Source organism: Halyomorpha halys, unplaced genomic scaffold (assembly GCF_000696795.3).
Source record: "Halyomorpha halys isolate HHAL.00 unplaced genomic scaffold, Hhal_1.1 Scaffold493.1, whole genome shotgun sequence".
NCBI lineage: Eukaryota > Metazoa > Arthropoda > Insecta > Hemiptera > Pentatomidae > Halyomorpha > Halyomorpha halys.
Genome location: NW_027111379.1, coordinates 20,000 through 40,008, shown reverse-complemented (window position 1 = coordinate 40,008; position 20,009 = coordinate 20,000). Strand labels below are relative to the sequence as shown.

At 28.5% G+C, this 20,009-nt stretch overlaps 2 protein-coding genes across 5 annotated transcripts in view; one reads left to right on the top strand and one right to left on the bottom strand.

Annotated features, from left to right (window-relative positions):
• Positions 1-3,677, top strand: part of dsb (debris buster) — a 409,190-nt gene extending 405,513 nt beyond the window's left edge. For all 3 annotated transcript variants that reach the window (XM_014425044.3, XM_014425043.3, XM_014425045.3), the window contains 3 exons: positions 1,160-1,281; positions 2,139-2,261; positions 3,269-3,677. In XM_014425044.3, the coding sequence (XP_014280530.1) occupies positions 1,160-1,281; positions 2,139-2,261; positions 3,269-3,592 (569 nt within the window). In that variant the 3' untranslated portion in view covers positions 3,593-3,677. The remainder of the gene's footprint in view (positions 1-1,159; positions 1,282-2,138; positions 2,262-3,268) is intronic.
• A 2,234-nt stretch (positions 3,678-5,911) lies between these two features.
• LOC106683524 (1,5-anhydro-D-fructose reductase) lies at positions 5,912-18,814 on the bottom strand. Of its 2 annotated transcripts, none has more exons than XM_014425041.3 (7): positions 18,671-18,814; positions 12,852-13,019; positions 12,576-12,779; positions 9,094-9,350; positions 7,878-8,037; positions 6,143-7,781; positions 5,912-6,045 (listed from the first exon to the last, which is right to left on the bottom strand). In XM_014425041.3, the coding sequence occupies exons 1-6, from the start codon at positions 18,746-18,748 to the stop codon at positions 7,635-7,637; spliced, it is 1,014 nt and encodes a 337-aa protein (XP_014280527.1). In that variant the 5' UTR covers positions 18,749-18,814; the 3' UTR covers positions 5,912-6,045; positions 6,143-7,634. The 2 variants fall into 2 exon arrangements, with proteins under 2 accessions (XP_014280527.1, XP_014280528.1); XM_014425042.2 differs by having other exon boundaries at positions 18,653-18,811.
• Between the last annotated feature and the right edge of the window lie 1,195 nt (positions 18,815-20,009).

Here is a 20,009-nt window from a genome sequence, read left to right as displayed (position 1 = left end):
AGTGTAAATGACCCTAGTGGTCGAAACACTTAAATAAATAAAACAAACAAACACCTACTTTACTGAGGAAAATTTAAATTTTAAAATTAACTAAAAAAGTTAATTATTTTTACAACTATTGGTATATCAACCATATCAACTATTGGTACTAAACTCCTCAATTCTACATTATTAATAGTGAAACTATATTTATAATTGTTTGATTTGATGTTGTACTGTCTATTAAAAATTAATTTCATTCTATAGATTATTAAAAATTCTTTCAAGCTTAACTATCGAAGCTTCTCATTCATAGAGAGATAATCCAGATTATATTTAGATTTATATTATAGAAATAATAATAATTTGCTTAATTTAATCAAAAGCATATCGATTTGAATTTGAGAATAAAAATTATAAAATAAGGCAGGGGCTTCAATGACTCATTCTAGTCTTTCCTAAGTTGGGGAATTCTTCTATCCTCCTAGTGTTAACATACAAGTAGAATGTATTAAAAGAAGTTAATGATTTTTTGGTTTTGAGTAGACCCATAAGTAACCACAGATCTCACCCAAATTTATTCTATTTTATTGTATAAAATTCAATTAGATCTCTCTATCTGTTATCTAAATACCATATTATTTAAATACAAGATTTTATAAAGTTCATAAGGTTCTTATTTGTTTTTGCTTAAAATTAAAATTTTTTTAGGGTTAGAGAAATTGTTGAAATAAACAGAGCAAAAATGCAGCCTGGTAGAGTCCTCATGATTTTCAAAAGGTCTATTATTACAACAAAAATATTAAAATAAAACATGTTTACTTTTCCTATTAGCTCATGAGTAATACTTATTCTGAATTTGTAGTACTCCTATTATATACAATATATATGATGAATATACATGATTAATACTTATTCTGAAGTTGTAGTACTCCTATTATATACAATATATATGATGAATATACATGAGTAATACTCCTCCCCTCTTGAACTCATTGTATACTCAAACAAAAAGGCTAACTGCCACCAAGATATCAGTGTGTAATCATGATTGCTCAAGGAAATTAATTTTAGTTGTTTAAAAACAAAAGAAAAATATTAGTTAAGAATTAATACAAAAACTTTATTTTTAAAATGGATTTTTCTGTATTCAATAATTTATATTTTATTTCAATCATAGATGCTCCTATCTATACATCTCTTCCTCACTACTATGGAGTTGATAATCCTGAAATAACTGATGTTGTAGAAGGTTTAAACCCAAATAAAGAAAAACATGAACCTTACATTAAGCTTCAACAGGTGAGAAAATTCTTAGTTCTGTTACTGTCTATTAGATCAATCGAATTACTTTTTCTTATTACTTGCAATAATATTTTTTGGGATAACATAACAAAAATGAATTAGTCAAACTAAGCCCCTTGGCTTCTATAACATTCTCTCAATTAAGAAGTTTTTAATGCCCTCCTCATAAATGTCCATAATCTTAAAAAAAAAAACCACAAAATCTTTTCACCATTTTTAAAAACCTGAGTCTTTAAAAAAATAAATTCAAGTAATTGGTTGTTGATTTGTAGAAACTATGTCTTCAATTTTTAAGCCTGGAAATTTTTGTATAATCAATACACAAAATGGATAATCATCATTCAATACAAAAATATAGTAATTAATTAATAAATTGTTAATATATTCACTAATGTTTTACTAATGTCACCTTCAATAGTAAATCACGTGATAAAACCAGTATTCCAGTACAGTTGGTCCCAGTATAGCAAATTGTTAACAACTTGGTAAAACCAAATGTTAAACTCTCGTGTAACTTGTCTCTTTTTAATTTTTATGGACTGATATTTCGGATTGATGTTGTCCATAAACTGTCCCTGAATTGATTATTGCTTAACTGCCTATTTGCCACCAATTTATTTTGTCAGTTATTAATACATCATTAAATATCTCTTAATTATACTTTTTTTTTTTTTAATTTAAGGGTTCCTAGTTTCTTTATTTTATTTTAGGGCTAAGTTCACTGGGTTATTGTGTATTTGCTGTATTTATTTATCTATACCATCACAAGTTAAAATATAGCAAGATAAAGGCATTAAATTCTCTACATATATGTTTATATTCATAATGAAAAGTAATAAATTTATTTTTTGCAGAAACTTGGAGTTCCATTGGAGGTTCTAATAAGGATACAACTTAACCTAAAAGTGACACAGTCTAATCTCTCTCCAACAAAGAAATTTCCGTCAATGTATTTTCCCATTATGTGGGTAGAGGAGGTACGATTTGAACATAAAGAAATTAAATATTTTTAAATATTGTAACAGAAAAAAAATCTTTTAGTTTTTATAGAATCATAGTGGTCTAGGTCAATTTTTATTTGTTGTGATTAATTAAATTTTTTGTATATGTAATTAAATGATATTTTTTTTAATTAGAGATATATTATTTAAATGCATTAGTTTAAATAGTATATATTTATTTTCAGTTTTTTATGCACCAGCTCAAATAATAATCTGCCAAGTAAAACTTTTAATACAGCAAATGTATTTTTTTACCTTAAATATTGAAATATATTTCCATTAAATATTATATTAATTACCCTACATCTGAATATTTTCTAAAAAAAGGTCAAAGCTTCATTGGTATAAGCTCTCCCCAAAAAATAATAAAAAGAATTTAAAATAATTCTTTAGTTACTAATAAAACTAACTTGATGTTTATTGAACAAAATTTGTCTATAATGTATACCTTTGTACAAGGTACTTTTAGACTTTTGACAAAGTCACCTTATCAAAAGAAAATGTAATGTTCCTTATCAAGATCTGAACTCAGTTCATTTAGGTTAAGAGAGCAGGTAAGGCAGCCAGCATTATATATGCAAGGTTGCCTTACACTTTTGGTTTAGAAAGAATTAATTGTAAATAAACAAACTTCATAAGTAATCATTTTATTTAATTAATTAAATCAAAATTGAGAGTTACATGGCAGTCTTGAATATTAGATATTTCAATAACACTTTGTCTGGTATGTAGCTCAAAGTTCTGCATTGGTAACTTTTTTTAGTAGTTCTTTCAATTGTATTTTTTAAAAATCATATTATAAATCTCAACTATATTAATTTGATTTATTTGAATAAGTATTAATATGTTGAACTACTTTTTGATATTTTTCAAACTGAATCCCGAATTATTTTGCAACTTTTGAATTATTGCCTCTTTTTCTGAATTATGACTATTTTTATGAACTAACGTAATGTATTAATTATTTTTTGTTCTTTCTTTAGGGAGCTGAAGAGTTACCTGATTACCTCATTAGATGGATATATCTCAGTACAACATTGTCACCTTGGCTAGTTCCAATCTGCTCATACGGAATCATTGCCTTTGGTGCTTTAATGATACTATCAATATTCTTCCGTGCTTATCGAAAAGTAGTCTTTACAAGAGACAACATCGAACGTGGGAAGAGAAAGATTCTAAGACGAGGTTCTTCTTTCTTCGTAAATGGACAACATCGTCTTCTAATTATAAGAGACTCTTACACACTTCTACAAAACCAACCAGAAATAGCAGAAACATCTCTCATTCCTGATCCTGAAATTTCCTAACAAATACTTCCAAAATTCTGAGAACAATTAATAAAGATATAGATTAAAATTGTTTGAAAAAAAAAAAAAAAAAAAAAAAGAAGAACTTGTAAATATTTCCTAAACTTTATCAAATGTACAAACTTTTATTCAATAGAAATAAGCATGATAATAGAAAATATACACCTTCATGTGATCATTAGAGCATATTTTATCATATGTGATGTATATAAATAAGAAGACTTTTCAAAATAGAATCAGTGAGTTCGAATGTGTGTACATAGCTCTCTTAAAATTAAGTGGTGAAGTATTCCATACTCAGGCCTATTTTAGTTTAAATAGTTGAGTCATGTAAAGGCCAATGTTAGTACTAGTCTATATATTATCACCACAAGAAAACTTTTCAGAAAAATGAAAAAAAAAAATTGCGCGATCTGACCGTTGTTATAGTCAATGCCTTATATTGTTGGTTGTAGTGCTATGCTATAGTGTTGATAGAATCAAGACTGTATCCTAGCCTAGTTTATGAGTATTATTAAATTGTTAATAGATGTAATTTAGTTTAATATTATTTTAAAATATTAGAGGAAAAAAAAAAAAACCAAACCATTTAGTTTTGGTAGGTAATTTGTAAATAAATATTAATACAAACCAAGTGATAGTTGTAATGATTGTACAAAATTTTGAATTGGTTTTAATTTTATCAATAGGCATTGCATTTTCCTTTATTTAACTTGAGGTGAATTAATGATCATTGTAAAATTATATTTCACCTCTTTAAAAATAATGTAGGTTTTCATTTATTCAGTGTCACTGAAAGTGGCATGAGATAAGAGAAAAAAAGTGGTTGTCCAATTGATTGCTAATGTGATAAAATGTTGCTACTTGAAGTACAGGAATGGAATTTATTACTGTTCATTGAAAAATTATATCTTCTGAACTATATGAGCTATGACCTAATTTGATTTAATCTATCTAATTCTTAACCTTAGAACTTATATAACTTTAGTATAACTTTGGCTTTAAGAGTATAATTTTAAGTTTTCGGTTGGACAAATAGAATTTTAATTAATTTAGAAATTAAAATAAAATCTATACAACTAATCATAACAAGATAATATTAATTGTAAAATTTAAAGTTTGCTATAAATTTAATACTATTTGTTCAACTCAAAAATTTATAATATCAGCAAATAATATTTTCAAATATTTATTTTACCAAAGATATACTTTTTTATATTTAGTCTAGATTGTATACTAAATTATGTTAATGTAGCTCATTTAGGCTTGGATGAATAATATCACAAAAGGTAGTGACTTAACTAGTTTTTATGAAGTTTGTACAACCGTTTTTCACATTTTGTCATCTTATCGATCTCAGAGACAACCTCAACAGAGATTGATTTATTATAAAAAATGAAAATATAATGATAATTTTTTTATATAATGAAATTAATTAAACATACTTTATTAATTAAATTATTTTGTATTTTATCTTAAGAGTAAAAAAAAATGGCCATTCGGATTGTTTGTTTTGGTTTTTGATCAAATAATAGTAACTTTATTTTATATTAAATGTTATATTAAGCAAATTAGGGCTGGTTTTATTTTATTTTATTTTTTTTAATAGCCTTTTTCCAAAAAAATGTATTTTTATAAGCAAATTCCAATTGAATATGAATGATAATTTTTTTTTCCCTTGTTGCATGCTTGTATTTATTACAGAATTTATTCAATATGTTGACCTATTAAGGCATTTGAACAAATTCCTGAGCAATATGTTACATTCTTTTTTTAATGATAATCATTAATTCCTAAAGACATTGAAGTAAGTTTTGGTGCATATACATTTAGTGCATTATGCTCTTAAGTGTGTATTGTTGTCTTGATGAATTATCTTATAGAAGTTTTAAAAGGTTTAAATTAATTTAGTTAATCTAGGTATTGGATTTACCACTAGTGAGAAAGGGTGGCCACTTTTTTCTACTCTCAATTCACAAATATTAAAAAATAATAAATATTATTTATTTAAAAATATATATATATTTTTATAATAATTTAAGTATAATATGATTACGAATGCATTCAAGTGTACATAAATTTATATTTAAAATAAAATATTTAATTATATGGTTGATACTCAGAGAAAAACTTGGTAACTCAAATTTTCAAGTAAGGGGATTAAAGTGTAATACTTTACTATATTGAAGTTAATTCCCTAAAAATAATTAAAGTTAATCATTCTCAATAGATTTTCTATAATTATTTTTAAGATGCTATTATTATTTGTCAGATACTATATTATTTTTTTTTGGACATAATGCTATAATTTTTAATCGATTTCCTCTATAATTATAAACTGGGATAGGGCTCAACAAATTTTGAAATGATCTTCTCAAAAACATTGAGTTGTTAGGTTTTTTCAAAGCACCAACCATTTATGAATTAAATATTAAATATTTGTAATATTATAACTCAAAGTATCTCTATTTAGTTTAAATTGGATATAACATTATTATAATATTACAAATATTTAACATTATGTAATGTTAAATATTTGTAATATTATACTATAAAAATATATTTTGATAAATTTGGCATTATAAATAATTAAACTTGTAAATGATTATTTTTAAATTTGAATTTTCTACCTTGGGTGTCAGGTTAAGTCAATTTACTATATGTTTGAGGGTTGTTGATTATTTTTTTTTTTTAAACATATTTAAAATAAAATCTTATTTTAATTTAAAAAGCAAAAATAGAGGCTTTAAAAAATGCTAGTTGTAACTATTTATTTTTTCCAGACTTGTTACAGCTAATATAACAGAACTTGATCTGTATACAATATCAAACAGGGAATTTGCAATGCTAAGTTAAACAATTAGCCAACTTTATATCTGTTTTATAGTTATTTTTCATTTTAAGACTACATTTAATAATTTAGTCTGAATTTTATGATTTATGTAAAGTTTTAATTAATAATTGAAGAGCATTCTTATCTAAAGCTAACATGTACACATCTCATAAATAAAGATTAATTTGACAAATTAAAATTCTACATACAAAAATTATTCAGTTTGTTTTGAAACAATTTTTTTACAGTAATTTTACTTATCTATTTGCAATGTATTCTTAATAATTTTTCAAATCTGGATATTTCTGATTTTTGATAGAATGCTCGTCAAAAAAATTAGAAATCATGAATTATACTTTGTTAAACGACTTTTATTAGAACTTGTAAAATTAATAATAATCTCACAATGAAAACTTGGAGGGGAAAAAAAAAAGATGAAACTCATGGACCAGAATTTAATTAAAATTCTACAAATCATACATAATGTGATATAACCATCTAAGTGCAATTTTATTATATTTGTAAATAAGTGTATATGTATATGATAGTTACATAGTTAAAATGGTGTAGAGTATTGCTCAAAAATTAAATTTCATTATCATATCGTGATATAGTTTAATTGTATAATAAAACCTTTATATGACAATATTGACAATTCATTACTTTTAAATATCCTTGACCCAAAAAAAAAAATATATATAAATAAATATAATATCTGGTAATTTACCTTAGAGTGAAATAAGTATAATTTTATTTTACAAATTCACAAATAAAACTGTGAAGATTTAATCTTTTGTGTCTTTAGATTAAATTTAAACATTAGAAAACAAAAAAATATTTTTTCTTCTGCAATTCCAAACATCTTGAACTTCCATCATTTTGATTCCCTTCTAGTTAAGAATATAAAATTAACACTTTCTCCAGAAAAAAACAAAACAGAAATTGTGTATTGCAAAATGTGTCCATTACTGAAATGATAGACAGCAGAGTAAGTGTTATAAAATATTCTGAAACAATATTTCATTTTCAAGTAACATTTAAAACCATTGTTCAACATATGTTAATCATTAGAAGTGATATGAAATAATATTAACCCCATGTGCTTCCATTCTGAGTTTTATGAAATGTACTTCGAGATAAACAAAATTAAGTGATGCAAATTTAAATATAACAATTTTTTTTATTAATAAAAATAACAAGAATTTAATGTTATTTTGGAAATGGGTATTCAGGGTGACTTTCCATTAGATTGACTATGCCTTCATTTCCGCGTCCACCAAACATTCTTCCTTCCTCACCACGGTCTAAGGCACTTATCCTTTCGAATTCTTCCTTTGTTAATTCAAAGTCGAATACCTTTTAAAGAAAACTAGGCTTATTATATAATTAATTTTAAAAATATAGAAATGCTGTAAGGATCCTGGAATGTATAATTTTAACAAGATTACTTACATTAATATTTTGTTTGATTCTTGAAGGATTTGTGCTTTTTGGAATAACTGCCACACCATATTCCATCAGGTACCTCAAGAGAATATGGGAAGGTTGCTTCTTGTACTTCTCAGCAATTTTATTAATAGCAGGATCTTCCATAGGATGTAAAATTCGTGCCCTTCAAAGCAAACATATTTTATTCTGAATTAAATTTCTAATAATTATTTATCTAGATCAGTTCAAATAATCATATAAACAATCCATCCTGTATTGATGTGTAGCAAGTTTTAATTAAAATTTCAATGAATTAAAGAGGAAAAGAGTGTAAGTAATTTATTAATGAATCCAGTACTAAAAATATTGTCCAAAAATATCATGTTAAAAATATTGATAAAAAGGAAAGGATGAAAAAAAAAGGTTATAACATCATAGTATGATAGGAACTCCTAAAAGTAATATAATTGACAGGAGTCTAGGAGAATCCATTAGTGCATAGACAATTATGTTCTGTTCACAGAAAGATGCCAAGCCAAAGTGTGAAACTTTTTAATTTTTTTTTTCCGAAATTGTTCAAGTCTGAAGCTTTAAAATAAAAATGAAAATCTGTATGACTAAAGCCCATGAAGAATCAGGGGCTCAATACATTATAAGGAAATTCTATTTTTTGAACAGTGGTTATGCAAAGAGATGCTTTGTTCAAGGTCACACTCATTCACCACATTTTTCTACAATTAAAGGTTAAGAATCATCCACAAAGACCTTAATGTTCCATTTGTAACTGATCTAACCCAAACCAGATATCAATCCTTCCATTACAAACTCCCTAACCACTCAAACCCATTAGTTTCTAATCTTGCTTCCTCTTTTATTCCGGACAATCCTCCGAGGCATCTGAAAAGAAGATGGCCTCGAGACGTTATATTGTAAAAATGTTTTTAGAGTGTTACCAATGGGTAGTTTCTCTTCAAGCTTGTACCATACCATTATGATTTCCTCAAATTTACTTGATGTATTTATGTACAGTTGTAAATATCAATAAATAAATTAGAAAAAAAAAGGTTCAGTCATTGCTGCAGTAACAAAATAAATAATTATCTGCCACAGCCAGATTTGAACCTGTGTCCTGGGAGTAAATTGTACTGTGCCTTATTCACTGAGTGACCCCGCTCCCTCTAAAGTAATAAATCTAAAGTATTTTATTAAATAATGATATCCGGATTCCAAAGAAACTCACCCTTCCATAGAATATCCTCTTTCTTCCATAAATTCCCTATAGCTTGGAGACCCAAGTGGAGAATAAGCACATACAGTCACACCATTCTGTTTACAAAAAGATACCAACTCTTTTTGCTGGAGATAGATGTGTATTTCTACTTGAAGGTTTACTGGGGGAATACAACAGTTGTCAAGAACTCTTTTAATCTGACTTTGATTGAAATTCGATAAACCTATACTTTTTGTTCGACCAGCATCAACTTGTGCTTCCATGGCCTAAAAAATAATTAATATTGACTTTATAATAATGAGCAGTTTAAAATATATTAATTTATTTTGAAAATATTGTTACATTAATATATTTTTGTTACAGCATGAAAGCTTTTATACATATACTTAATTTAAATACTCTCACATATGGAGAAATATTAATGCTTTTATGATATAAAACAAGAAAAACAGCATATATATGTTTTGTTTCACATAAATATACATATACTTTCGAAGTAGGTTACGTCCAGTGAAGACCAAATATTTTTGTTGCTGAGTGTGACACAGTAGTGGAAGTGAAAGGTACTAAATGAAGGGAATGAGGAGTATATTTTCTGGCTTGGTTTTGGCAAAGACCTGGTGAAAAATATTTATAGGTTTTTTTTTATCTTTTTCCTTCTGTCATTCTGCAGTAAAGAACATGTTTCAAACTTTAATTGATAGGTTACTTCTTCTGAAGGTATAAAGGTATGTGTAATCATTGAGTTATTCAAAATCTATTCATGATTAAGAGGCAAATATCAATTTTGATTGTTAATCTCGTTCATTCCTAAAATGTGACAGTGGATTACTTTGAATCAAAAATATGAGGTACTTTACTTAAGTAAATCTGTCCTCATTTGTGTTATTAAGTCTACTCATGCTTTAGTTTATTTTATGATTGTTTTTAATTTTTAACATCCTTGAATACAATAGTAATTTCAAATGAATTTAAAAAAAAAGAAAGTTCTTAATTTAGATTTTTTATATCTAGATTCATATTAAATAATTTTTTTCTATATATTTTTAATCCATTTTTATTTCTGAGAAACTGTACATTAAGTTTGAAAAAACAAACCTTCATTTTTTCATAGAACTTTCAAACATAAATAGTTTTTTAAATTTTATTTTGCTTGATATATTTTTTATGGTTCCTTTTTTCAATGATTTCAAACTTAAATTGTACCAGCAATTAATCGTTAGGTGTTTAGAAAGTGCTGTCAAATCTCCCTACATACCTGTCAGTGTTTCTCCACATTTTGAAAAAAATAAAAATAAATACACAGATATGAACACTGTGCAAACTAATTGTTTTTTTCTTTCATATATTCATATATTCCCTGAAAAAGCTGAAGTTTAAATTTCAGACTTTTCTGACTCTTGAAGTGGATCAAAAATCATATTGTAACAGTTATTATTATAAAATAAATATACTAAAATTGTCTTTTTTTTCAATTAATGTAATCTATTTTTCTACACAGAATATGTTCTTTTTGTACCATTTGTACAAATAATTACAAAATTAAATAATACAAATGCTAAATAAATATAATAAATCTTACAGCTACGTGTTCATTAGATTTTTTATTTATTAGTTTATTTGTTAATTAGTTGTTTAAATTTCTGTATAATAGAATTTATTATAAAATACGTTTTACTATTTGTTCTTAATAAAATAATCTATGATATTGGCTCTGAATTATTCACTAATAATGTTCTAAATAATCCTGAAAAGAATCAATATTCAATTAGTTGTATTAGTAATCCTATTAGCTCACAATGAAGCAAAGGGCTTCACTGATCTCGATCATTAGCCAAATGTTTCACTTCTCTCCACTGCCATCCTGACTGGTTCACCTTCTTCAACACTGATCTCTTCCACATGTTCCTAGGTCGGCCTTCTTCCGAGCACCCTTCGGATTCCAATCAAGTACATCTTTCTCTATACTACTGTGATGCTTCCTCAAGGTGTGACCAATCCACTTCCATTACCGTTTCTTAATCAATTTCTCTATTGGCCTGAGGTCAGTTTGCTGTCTTAATTCTTTATTAGAAATGGTTTCAGGTCAGTGTATGCCAAGTAGTCTTCTCTATCAACAAATACTTGGAATTTTGGTGTTGTTCTTACAGAGACCCTCAAAGTTTTGGATGCACACAAGAGTACTGAGGGTACATTTGTTTTAAAAAGGCACAGTTTGGTAACCTGAGAGATGCTCTTGTTCCTCCTATAAATACTTAATATTCAATGTGGTTGTAATATTTTTTAGTTTATGCATTATTATAAAAATTTCCTTATTACAAAGTATTTTGGGATTTTCTTAAAACAATATAAAAAATATTTAAGAAATTACTTAATAGTTTTATTAATAACAGAATCTATCACTTCCTATTTTATAAGGCCTTCTGCATATGGAGCTACTGGAAAAGAACTAAGGAGTGATCAGTCAGTAACTCAGATTTGTGACCAATTACAAACTCAGTGGTGACTTGACTCCATACATGAGACTACTCATCTGCAATCAAAATCTCTCTCTACTTCATTCGATGTTGTCAAGGAAATTGATCATGAAATATCTTCAGAAAACTCAAGCGATGATGAAACCATCAAGTTTTATTATTATCTCAGGAGGAGGAGAAGAATAGTAAGCAAGTTTTGGGTACACCAATACCTTGAAAGTAATGTTCAGAAGTGGTTGTTTGTTCCTGCTAAATAGATTTTATGATGTTCCCGACTTCTACCCGTGCCTTATCCATTTCATCCTTCTTTGAATAGCATAAAAAGGTGAAAATTATATGAAATGGGATGTTTTTCAACTTCTCCCACAAGCAACAGGTTGGCCTGTTGGTGACACATCTTCAAGAATTTAGAAACTGAAATCACCAGGGAGCTGGTTACAAACGGATTTCTGTGAATCACAAACGAGTCCACTACCAGCAGCACCTAGTATGGCATCCCATTATATTACACAGGAAGAGAGTCAAAGTAAACTAGTTAGTATTTTGCATCATTGATAAGTTCCGTTTCAGTGCATATGGCCTAATTTCAACAGAATATAAACTAATTACAAAAAAAAAAGTATAAATATTATCTAATATCTGGTATTAAAATACAATTAATAAAATAATTACAATTATTTTAAATTATGAAATATCAAACCTTTATTAAAATATGATATTTAGAATCTTCTTTGTCTATATACTGTTCTAAAGATTCAATATTTCTTATATCAAATTAATATCATTGTTTTTATAGTTAAAACTAAATCTATTGATTAATAAACCAACAGTTTCTTATAACCTGAGTTAATATTATACTATCTGTTGCATAAAATACCATAGATTTATAGTTTTAAATACTTAATTACTTTAAAATTAAATCTTGATTAAAATATACTTATAAACAATAGATAATAAATAACTATAAAATGTTAAGCAATATTCCTGTTTTTTGTCTATTCATTTTTAACTTACTCTCCATATTTCAAGAATATTGGTACTATGATCTATTAAAAGCCTTCCATTTTCATCTTTGGGAAAAATCTCATCAAAACCTTTATTGACCATTCCAACTGGAATATGAATCAAATATAAATCTATATAATCGAGCTGCAGATTTTCAAGAGACTTCTTGAGAAAAACTTCAACATCTTCTGCTCTATTTCCGATCATTGGTAGCTGTAACACAGATAGATGTAAAATAAAGAGATTTCATAAATATATAGAACATAAATATAATAAAATTGAAACCTTTGTGACAATGAACATATCTTCTCTTTTTATTTTTCCCCTACTGAAAATTTTTGCCAGTGATGCTCCTATAGCAGTTTCATTTTGGTACGAATATGCTGTGTCAATGTGCCTGTAACCTGCTTCAATTGCTGTATACAAAGTAGTATCTATTTCTTCTGGAGTAGACTGTAAAAATAAGGTTTCTCGTAAAAGTTGAAATAAGGAAGAAATTTACTATTATTTTCTTAGTACATTAAAAAAACATTTGGTGAGTTTACACACTTACTGCTTTGGATGCAAAGTACAATAATAAATATGTTTGTTATGTCTTTCTTAATATTGATCTTATTAAAATGTTAGTATAAGCGGGGAAAGTAAGTCTAGCAGGAAAGGCCTTTTGTCCCTTTTTGTCAAAATGACGATTCTTTTTGTTTTAGTTTAGCATTGTAGAAACTTTAATTATCTTTCAAATGATCATCTGAAATAATCCAGGAGATTTATTGGTTTTGAATGAGTTTCTTTGGAAGCATATTTTGAATTTCTATAAAAAATATGGATACAAAGTTTGTATTCTGTATCTTTGCTGTTGCTAATCCAGTTTTTGTTTTGTTTTGTAGAAATTTTAATTACTTTTGAACGATAATATATATGATTTTAGTTTTTGTTTGGGACAGGTATGTTTATTATTACTGTTCAATGTTTGTTAATAAGGCTGTTCCATTGTTCAGAGCAGTGTCATAATGTCACTATCTACTGTTTTATTTACAAATCAAATAATAAAACTTATTTTCTACAACACTAATGGCACTGATAAATTACCCCATGGGGACACAAAAACTGTATAGTTTCCAATTATGTTTAAATAATCTGGAATAAATGTGAAGATTACAGTAATGTAATTTTAAATTACTATTCTAGTCATTCCTTCCATATAAAGTACAATGTTATAAATAACGACATAAATAAGGTAATAAAAAATACTGATTTGAGTAGATTGAATGGAATTAAGAGTAAAATGTTAAATATACTACTGGAAAATGTTTACTATAAAAATTTGGGATATGGATCTCAAGAAATCAATACAAAATAATACAGTCAGTAAGAAGTTTTATGGATATATTGCATAAAAGTTGATATTGATATCCTTTAAAGAATACATGGCTGAATACTCCTTATGCTATAGTCTCACTAATAAGATTAAAAATTATTACAGCAAAATAAAGGACAAAATAGAAACAAAAAATCAATCAGGATTGATATATAAAGTGCCATGTTTGAATTGTCCAGGAATATACACAGGAGAAACTAAACAATAATTGGAAGAAAGAATTTTTCAGTATAGTAATGATATAAAAAGAAGGATAAAGACACAAAGAATACAGCATTAGTGCAACATGTATCTAAAAATAAACAAATATTTGATTTTGAAAATACAATGTTTTTATATATATGTACTTTTTGAGTTATACACAAACCCGATTTAATTTTCATTGTCACTTTCTTTCTTGAGTTTACTCTCTAAAAAAAAAGGTAAAGGAAGAAGAGATTTAGTAAGTTGTATCTGAGTTGTTAGATCCATTTTGTGCTAGGTTTTTTGAGTATTGTGAAACTGCTGAAATGTACAGGATGACCCCCATTTGGAACACAGGCAAAATCCAGTCAAATAAAAATCAATCCACCATTTCAAGACATAATCATGGCACAGACCAATGGCCAAAAATGTTATGTAGAGGGTAAAAAAGTAATAATACATCAATTTAATATAAAGCTAACTAATAACTATTGTAACCGAAACCATAGTTACCTCAAATAGAAGAATTCTGGTAGTCAGTATGTGTATTTTACATATATGTTTATTATTTTAAATTCAAAACATTGTTTTTTGTTTTTTTACTATAATAGTAATTAATAATAAGCCTCCACCAATCAAGGTTACAATCTGTATGCTATCAGTTATTTATTCTTTTCTTTTTTTTTTTTTGTCAAATAATATGAAAAATAAATAGGTAGACATATTTTTAATAGCTATTGGTAAGTTCAGAAATAACCCACCTAGGTAAAACATATTTATTTTTCGGATGCCCTATGAAACAAATCATGATATTCCCTCTCTGGGGCTGTATAGATAAAATAATTATACTGCAAGAAACTTCTTTCCACATCATAAAGTAATTGAAGCATATTTGAACTTTGACATTTCTAAAGGAGTTAAAGCGTTCTATACTTCAAAATCTTCATTTTTTCCTTAAAGAATTTCAAGAAGCTTGATTTTGATCTTCAGTAATATTATGTAATAACCTGGATTCTTGTATAACACCTATTCTAATTTTTGAAGGATCCTTGAATTATTTCAGGGATAGTGCTCCCCCAATTCTAGCATGATTTTTGAAAAACAAGATAAACTAAACTCTCAGTTAATTTTTGCCTCACAGCTTCTAACCGACAAAACTTTTCATTGTCAAAAAGTAATATTATATTCCTAAAAAAATATTATATTATATTATATAAAAATAAATTTATATTCCAAAGGAAATAACTTAAACTATAGGAAATTTTAATATGTTGAGTATTTAAAAGTAGGAGTGGGTAGCTGATTGGTAAGACGATGGACAACTAACTCCAAGGAACCGGGTTCGAATCGGGCTGTGGCAGATAATTATTATCTGTTACCTGTAGCCGTTGAGTCAGCCCTGTGGGTTCAGGAGCCCTCCGGGGTCCACCTAGCCTCATAAAGAGGGTACTTTTAATTGGGTAAAAATCTGGTGGTCAAGCGTAAATCTGACCAAATCACCTCCTTGCACAATTGTTCCTCAGGTAACAGTACTTCCTTACAAAGTGCTGCAGCTCTGACCCTTCATGGGTTGTAGTGTTTTTTTGAGTATCTAAAATTTCGAAAACTAATATATAAATCAAGTATACTTAGGTATCAACACTTTTCCACATTTCTGCAAAATTATCTAAATCACAAATTATGGAAACTTAGGCAAAATGTGCTCAGCCATTACATCTTTTTATATATTTATTCAACTTCAACATATAGTTTCTTCAAGTATTATTGGTGAATTACAGGAGCGATCTGGGATCAGAGCCTTAACACATGGAGGAGAATTATCAGTGAACTGCTTGCAGAAACTGGTCAATCAATACCTTATGATATGAAGGCAAGGAGGTTAAGATGAGTGGGACTTGTGGCTGGAAGCAATCCATCAGGACAACTCTAGACAACAATAAATGCCAGTATAGTAGGCAAGAGACCACGCGAGAGGCCAAAAACCAGATGAATAGACAGAATCAACAAAGATGCGAAAGCAGTAGTCCAAGATAGGCAGGTGTGGAGAAGGCTGGTTTGGGCGACTAAAGATCTACAAGGTCTGTGGTGTCAACCAAAAAAAAGGTATTGGGTGAATCAGCAGCTTTAAGATATATTTTTAAAAATGTTAACTCAGCCAACAATTATCAAGCATTATTCTATTTTAAATTTGACCTTATGGATAGATAAAAAAAAATTAATGTTGTACATTTAAGAAATTACATCATTTATGTGGTTTGGAGGATTAAAAAACTGACGTATATATTTTTTTTTTTTTTTTTTTTTTTCGGCCAAGACTCCCATTGGAGTCCTATACTGCTGACGTATATTAGTAAGTCCTGGACTATTACCTCAAGATACAGGAGCCAAAACCAATCAATGAATATGTGGTTCCAAGGAGGGTAGAGAGGAAAACAATGATAAGATCGGGAATATTGCAATAAGAAGTAAGCTAGAAGTAAAACCGGACGAACGTCTAATAGAAGAACGAAGGTTACGGTAGTTTGGCCATATTAAAAAAAATTAGAATACAGGAGGAAAGAATGGCCAAAATAACGTATGAAACAAGAGTGGATAGGAGAAGGTCAAGTGGGAGGTCCAGAAACATTTGGGATGGTGCAGTCAGGGTGGCGTTCGACAGGAAAAGAATGAATTGGAAAAGACGAGGCCATCTGGCGCAGGACTGGGACCTAAGATCAGTCTGTACATGCCACTCTGCTCAGCGGTAGGTAAGGGTATGTTTAAAAAGAATTGTATAAAAAAAAGTTAGAAAATTTATTATCGTTTCAATAAATATTCTTCCTTTTTTATAAATTCCTTATTTATAAGGTCCAGGTGTGGTAAAATAAAATAAAATAAAAACTCAAATAGTAATTAAACTATTTATTGTGAGCCAACGTTTCACCCCACTCTGCAGGGCTTCATCAGGGCTTACTGAATGGAGACAAACACAAAATCATCAGTAAGCCCTACAAAATAGGCGGGGGGGGGGGTGTAGGGTTTATCAGCTCACAATAAATAGTTTAATTACTATTAGATTGATTTTTATTAATATATTCTTGTTTGAGAGTGGTTTAGTTTATTTAAAAACAAATTTGATCCTTTTTTCTCAACTTTATTCTTTTCAAGACCTTCCCACGTTTCGACCTTCAGGTCATTTTCAAGGATACCTTTATTTTGTTGTCATTTTCTCTTTTAAAATTCTTATTAATGCCGGCTAGTTGCCTTTGTCCCATCTATAACTTCTTCTATATAATTCTTTCTTAAATTTAAAGGTTAAAATGTGATATACCCGTTCAGATGATATCCCTACAGCTTCAGCAATCTCACGCACTTTCAGTCGACGATCCTCCATGACCTTTTTATGCACTTTTCCGATAAATTCTGGAGTCGTAGCACTTTTTGGCCGTCCACTATGCGGATCATCATCTAAGTTCTCCTGACCAAATTTAAACTCGGTGGTCCACTTGGCAACAGTTGAATATGAAGGAGCAGAGTCCCCCAGGGTGTCCTGAAAGTCGGTACGAATTTCCTTTGCTTTCATACCTTCCTTTACAAAGTAGTTAATCACTGATCGAATCTCAGTTTTTTCCATTGTCACAAATCACTACGCATAAAAGATTTTTATTTAGAGTTTTCACTGACATTTAGCGGTGATTCCGAGAACTTTTCAAACCATCCTCGTATGATAACATTCTTACTTTTATCAGAAACGTTTACAAATTTTCGGATCTCCAAATGGAAATAAATATTTTTATGGTTCGTCTTAATAGAATTTGTTTCATATTACAAAAAAAGCACACATTTACTTGCATTTATCTCCAGTTTTACTGCAATATATTTAGTTTCAATCACGTTTGTAAATAAGTTCAACACGAGGAGGCCCCTCACCTCCAGATTTAAAAAATAGTACCATTTAGAATGGATATTTCACAAGTAATAAATAAACATTACAGGTAACCTTAAAATACCAAAGGTAGTAAAAGGTAATACCCAAAACGATTTATTCCTTTTTTTCACAGTAAAGCATTCACTAATTACCTGCTTCTTTTCTGTTTTAGAGGGATCGGAAAAAAAAATAAGAAGTTAAAAATATAAAATCACAGGAAGTATACAACGAAGAAACAAAGATCTGAATGCCTGATAACACTGATTAGCGACTGCACACAATCAAAAAGTAAACCACATGCCTTAAATGTTATCAATATTTCATGTCTCCAATAAATTTATAAATGCTTCAACTCATAAGATACTACCTTTTCGAATTTTGTTTCAAAAAATCACAAGTATTTCCTAATTATGACAACCAGAAAAATGCCGTTCTTATGAAATATCCTTCCTGGAGGTAACAAAAAAAGAACGAAAGAGTTCATTTTGAATCAAACCTCTTTTAGATGTTTTCAATTTAATTTATTCCTAGAATATTTTCCGTTCACAAATGTTATAAATTTTATTGCTTCTAGAAATATTATTGAATAAAGAATTTAAAGAGTAATTGAAATATTCTAACCATTTTTTAAGGACCTACCAGCCAGGTCCCCAGGCCTATCACAGGCATCTTCATTTGCCCCGATGTTAGGACACTTTTCGCATTGATCTTGGCCATGTCGAGCGGAGGCTGCTAAAGAACGGCAAACTGGCAACCTCCCAAACTGAACACTGAGGCGATCGCTTGTTTAGACAGGAGTTACGCAATCCCTAAAAAGATGGAAGAGGGGATTGAGTGCCCAGCTGTTTAAAATGTACGAGGCCTTTTTAGAAGGAAAACCCGCTATATCCAATCGGAATTTTTCCAGAAAGTAAAAAATATAAAACTTCAGAATGAAAATATATTTTCCAGCTAATTTTGTAAGACTTTTTTAAATTTCGAAAATTCATCATATCTGCCCAGACAAACAAAATACTTTTAAAAAATGAATCTAGCAGGTTTGAATTCCACAAATTTTTATTCAAAAGTTTGACTTTTGAGTAACACAAAATTTGATATACAGAGTGTTTCAGCGTTATATTTTCTAGCTGAAAATATGAATTAAAGATCTCAACCCGAACCAGATTCTAACCTTCCATTCCTGACAATCCTCCGAGGCGCCTGAAAAGAAGGTGGCCACGAGACCTGCTAATGTAAAATGTCATTAGAGTGCTTCCAATGGGTAGTTGCTCTACCCATGCTGTAACACTCCATTTTAACTAAGATTAAATTTACTGAATGTATTATATAATATACAGTTGTAAATTTCAATAAAGATATTAAAAAAAAGATCTCAATACATTGGTTAGGATATCTCATATATAATATCTTTGAGGAGGCCATTTGTAGCCGAGGGATTTAGAGCGTCAACTTTGACTGCCTCATGACTGCATTGATTTTTGTTTCATGATGGTCCCAAGAAATAACAACTAAGAATAAGTTGGTGTCAAAAAAAAAGAAAGCATTTTTATAAACTTCTTATGATATAATAAATAAGTTAATATGTGTTTTAACTACAGGCGACCCTCGACTTTCGCATAAATCGTTAGTTTACCAAGCAGAAAATACCAGACCATTGAAAGACGAAAATAAATAATTGCTTCCGGTCATTTGGATATCAAATAAAAATACGGATCTTGACCATTTTTTGACCTTCATGAAAGAATGTGATAACAATGGAGAACGTATATCTCAAGTATGTAGAGCAATTGAGAAAAGCACAGCATGTTATAGAAATCTTTGATAACAATAAAATAAAATAATGGGTGGTATTCAACTAACTCTTGACAACTTTACAAAAGAAACCCGAGAGCACTTAACACGCCTCTTTAACTTTATTATGTATACATATTGATAGATAACTACTTTAAAACGTAGGTTTTGGTGCATATTTATTTAC

What these genes read in the sequence shown, in the direction of transcription:
- LOC106683524 (XM_014425041.3), bottom strand. Translation starts at nt 18,748, where the DNA reads ATGGCCAAGATCAATGCGAAAAGTGTCCTAACATCGGGGCAAATGAAG. An exon ending in TAGGCCTGGGGACCTGGCTG is followed by an intron (nt 13,020 to 18,670) that starts GTAGGTCCTTAA and finishes TTATTTTTACAG; the next exon opens with TCTACTCCAGAAGAAATAGA. An exon ending in ATATGTTCATTGTCACAAAG is followed by an intron (nt 12,780 to 12,851) that starts GTTTCAATTTTA and finishes TCTGTGTTACAG; the next exon opens with CTACCAATGATCGGAAATAG.